We start from the raw sequence: 3,736 nt of genomic DNA, 5'->3' as shown, positions 1-3,736 counted from the left end.
TTTCATTGAAACAAGGTCTCACTATGCTGCCCAGCAGCCTGTGGCATATATATCTTAACCCACCTGGGCGTGCAGTGTTTTCCAGTACTAAGTGAACTTTTGCTCCTGGTTTTCAGTTACAAAGTAATTCGAATACTAAAACATTTTAAGCACATTTTATTTTCACTGACTTCTCTTGAGTAGGGGAATAATGGTCCTGCATATTGTAATCCATCTGGAATGCAAAAAAAATGATTGATTTTCTAAATTTAGGTGTTGGATATGTAAATATGTATATTGTATATATACAGTTGGCTCTCCTGTATCTGTGGGTTCTGCATCTGCAGATGCAACCAACTGCAGGTAGAAAATATTTTTTTTTAATTTTTTGAAAATATTTTTAAGAAATATAGCTTTTAAAAATGCAAATTAAATAATACGTTATAACAACTATATAACATTTATATTGTATTAAGTGTTATAAGTCATCCAGAGGAGATGTAAAGTATATGGGAGGATACACATAGGTTATATGCAAATACTACACGATTTTATATCAGGAAGTTGATTTTGACCTTTGCAGGGGGTCCTAAAACTAATCTCTATGGATACCTAGGGATGACTGTAGTGTGTGTGTGTGTGTGTGCTGTCTCTTATACACATCTAGATGTGTATAAGAGACAGGCCAGTGTCAGTGCTCGGCCGCCCCCGAGGCGGGGTCGCCGCGGAGCCCGACGGCGGCGAGGGCCGCTTCCCCCTTATCTGAGCGCTCGGGAATCGGCGGCTGGTGCAGGGCTGGGGGCTACGGGTGGCACGCAACGGCCGGGGTGCCGCTGCCAACTGCCTCAGACCTTATCTGGCACCCTGGCCTAACTGCCTGGCACCCCGCAACCGGGTTGGGGTCACTCGTCTCCCTCGCGTTCTCCCGGGATCTTGTGTTTCTCTGCGTTTCATTCCGTTCAAAGAAACATGGGGCACGTGTGGCGGGTGCGGCTGCAGCAGGCGACCCTCGAGCGCACCTTCGAAGGACGTACCCGCCCTCTGCCTTGCCTCGTATTGTGGTTCACTCGTAAGTGCCTGCTTCCCCAGTCAAAGAGAACTTGTGAGCCCTTTGGTGCGTCGAGAGAAGGGCGGTCTTTAGGGCTGAGGAGAAAGGAGTGCAGTTCCTCTCCTTTCCCTACCTGCCACCTGGACAGGTCACGGTCTCCCAGGGTGGGCAGAGGGTGAGGAGCCGTTGAGGACCAGCTGCGACCGGGGACTGCTGCACGTGGGTGTGGGAGAGCGCCACTTGGGTATGGTGGAATCGCTTCTGTGCGGCAGACCCCCAAAAAATCCCTCAGTGTCTTCCTGATCGAGCAAATAGTCACAGCTGGTGTTTCACAATTAGGTGGAGTGCGGGGAGTGGGCTATGGGGAACACCTGTGATACAAGGTTAGTTGCTGTACCTACTCAGGGCACAGCAACCATGTGTATCCACTCGACTGGACTTTTGATTGTTCAATAACAGAAGGTATTTATATTTATTTGTCTTTTATTCTAATATTTTTATCATGCATTGAATGCAACAGGAGGGTATTTCAGCAAATTCATGACAAGGTAATCGTCTTATCACTTTTTGTAGGCCATTAATGGTCAGGAAATTGCCCATACTCTGTCATTATTGTTTAATAATTCATGAAATTATTTCATTAAAAAAGAAAAACAGAGGTATGGTCAAACGAGGAAGCATATGTGACCTAAAAACATTGAAGGATATCTTATTTTCACTATTTGAGAAGAATATATTTTATTTTTAGTACTGTGGCATAATATATAACTTTTTATAATAATAACTGTATGCATTATGTAGTATAGCTCTTAATTGTATCATTCATCACATAATTATATGTAAAAATAATTGACATGTATATGCCATACCATGAAGCATATGATGTTGTGCACTTTCTCCTCCATTTTTCATTTGGAATACATTCCACAACATAATCCAAAACATAAGAACTTGTGACTTGTAACTTTTGTTTAAAGCCATTAATTGTGGGGTAATGTGCTACAGAAGGATTCAGTCAGCTTCTTTTAAGAAACAAGTGTCATTGTATCAGTTTCCTGTTCTGTGACACGCCCTTTAAAAGTAAAAGATAATATAACGTATTTTAATACATTGTGTGTAATGTACATATGCATATTGTCTATGTACTATATACACATTGTTTATAATAGTGTTAATACAGTTTGTCATTCTCCTGAAAGGAGAAGGAAATACAAAAGGTTTCTCTGCTTGGGAAAAGGTGAATGTTGTTATATCAAGAATGATTACACACATGGATCTCATACATGTTTTTAGAACATTGTTCTTCTGATTGAAGAAGTCTGCCACTCCTGAAAAAAATTTAAAATATCTGACTTGTATTAGAAGAAAATTATTTGATTAAACTTTTAAAGGCTGGTTGAAAAAGTCTGACAGTTCTGAGAAATTTTTAAATGTCTGAATTGTAATAAAAGAGGATGATTTACTTTAAACTTCTAAAAACTAATGACCTTCTGACTAAAGAAAAATCATTTGAAGTGTATTAAAACATAGCAAAACATTAAAATCTTTTCTCTGTGCAAATTTTATCAGATGCATGGCTATATGGTAGTGTATCAAAATATGAAATATGTCTGTCATTTAAAGCAATTTGAGCTGTGAATTGACAAAAGTATCAGGAGTTGAGGCTATATCAGTTGAGAATGGTACAAAATTTAATTACATTATATAGATAATCACATATTAATATTACTCAAATACCGTATATTTTTGTTATAGGTGGCTATCAATACTACTTACCATTCAAACTGGAAAGTTGCCGTATTTTAAAAAATAATTTATTCTTTGAAGTTACTGTTTTACACATTTCACAAATGTTACCTGTATCTGCAACATCAACCTAGATATCCAAATAATACCTGTGCCAGTATATGAAGCAGTCTATATGTTGTTACCATAACATCTTAAAGAAATTCAACAAAATCCTATGAAAAATACTTACAATATGGATCAAGTATATTTCTCTTTTATCAACTATGGAACATTTCTCTCCCTAAAATCTAGAATGTCTATAAAGTGGTAATTACACTTGATACCAATCACACAATGAGGTTCTACTGAATTTTAAAATGACAAGTTTTCGCCTGTTTTTTACCTGCCCAACCCACAAGCTTTTATTCACATCCCTCAGTTCAATAGAAATGAGTTTGACTCTACTGTGGGGTTTTTTTTCTTGCAATCCATTGATTTACCAAGGACAATTTTGTTCAGGCATAATTTTGTGGAAAAAATTCTTTAAAACAGTATTTTATTAATGATAAATGAACATGCCTCATGGGAATACATACACATATAACAGACCATATTAACACACACAGAACCTGTGTGTTCATAACGCTGGATTGCCTGGATAGAAACATTTTTAAAGCAGTAAGGGCAGTATCTGGGTGTTAAGCTTTATAGATTTCACTTGGAAATTATTTATTATATAGACAGAACCTATTATATATCATTGCATGTGTTTATTAATATAGAAAATGGTTATCCTGTTACCTAAAAAAAAACTCACAAAGAAATGATTTTACTTCTTTTTAACATTCCATAGTAAAAGTGGAGGATAGAACATTGTGTTCTTTAACTATATGTAGAATAATATACTATTAACTTATGGCATGAAATATTAATGGAATTAATATGGAACACTTATGGTATATATATATATACACAAACACA

General features: G+C 37.0%; 1 protein-coding gene across 1 annotated transcript in view; it reads left to right on the top strand.

The window, feature by feature from the left end:
- The window catches only part of LOC105546210, a 5,845-nt gene extending 3,253 nt beyond the window's left edge, over positions 1-2,592 (top strand). The window contains exon 2 of the mRNA XM_011989338.1: positions 664-2,592. Coding sequence (XP_011844728.1) covers positions 664-1,052 — 389 coding nt within the window. The 3' untranslated portion in view covers positions 1,053-2,592. The remainder of the gene's footprint in view (positions 1-663) is intronic.
- Positions 2,593-3,736: the final 1,144 nt, after the last annotated feature.

Source organism: Mandrillus leucophaeus, unplaced genomic scaffold, assembly GCF_000951045.1.
Source record: "Mandrillus leucophaeus isolate KB7577 unplaced genomic scaffold, Mleu.le_1.0 Scaffold1094, whole genome shotgun sequence".
NCBI lineage: Eukaryota > Metazoa > Chordata > Mammalia > Primates > Cercopithecidae > Mandrillus > Mandrillus leucophaeus.
Note: the sequence above shows the minus strand (reverse complement) of the source record. Positions and strands in the feature narration are given on the sequence as shown.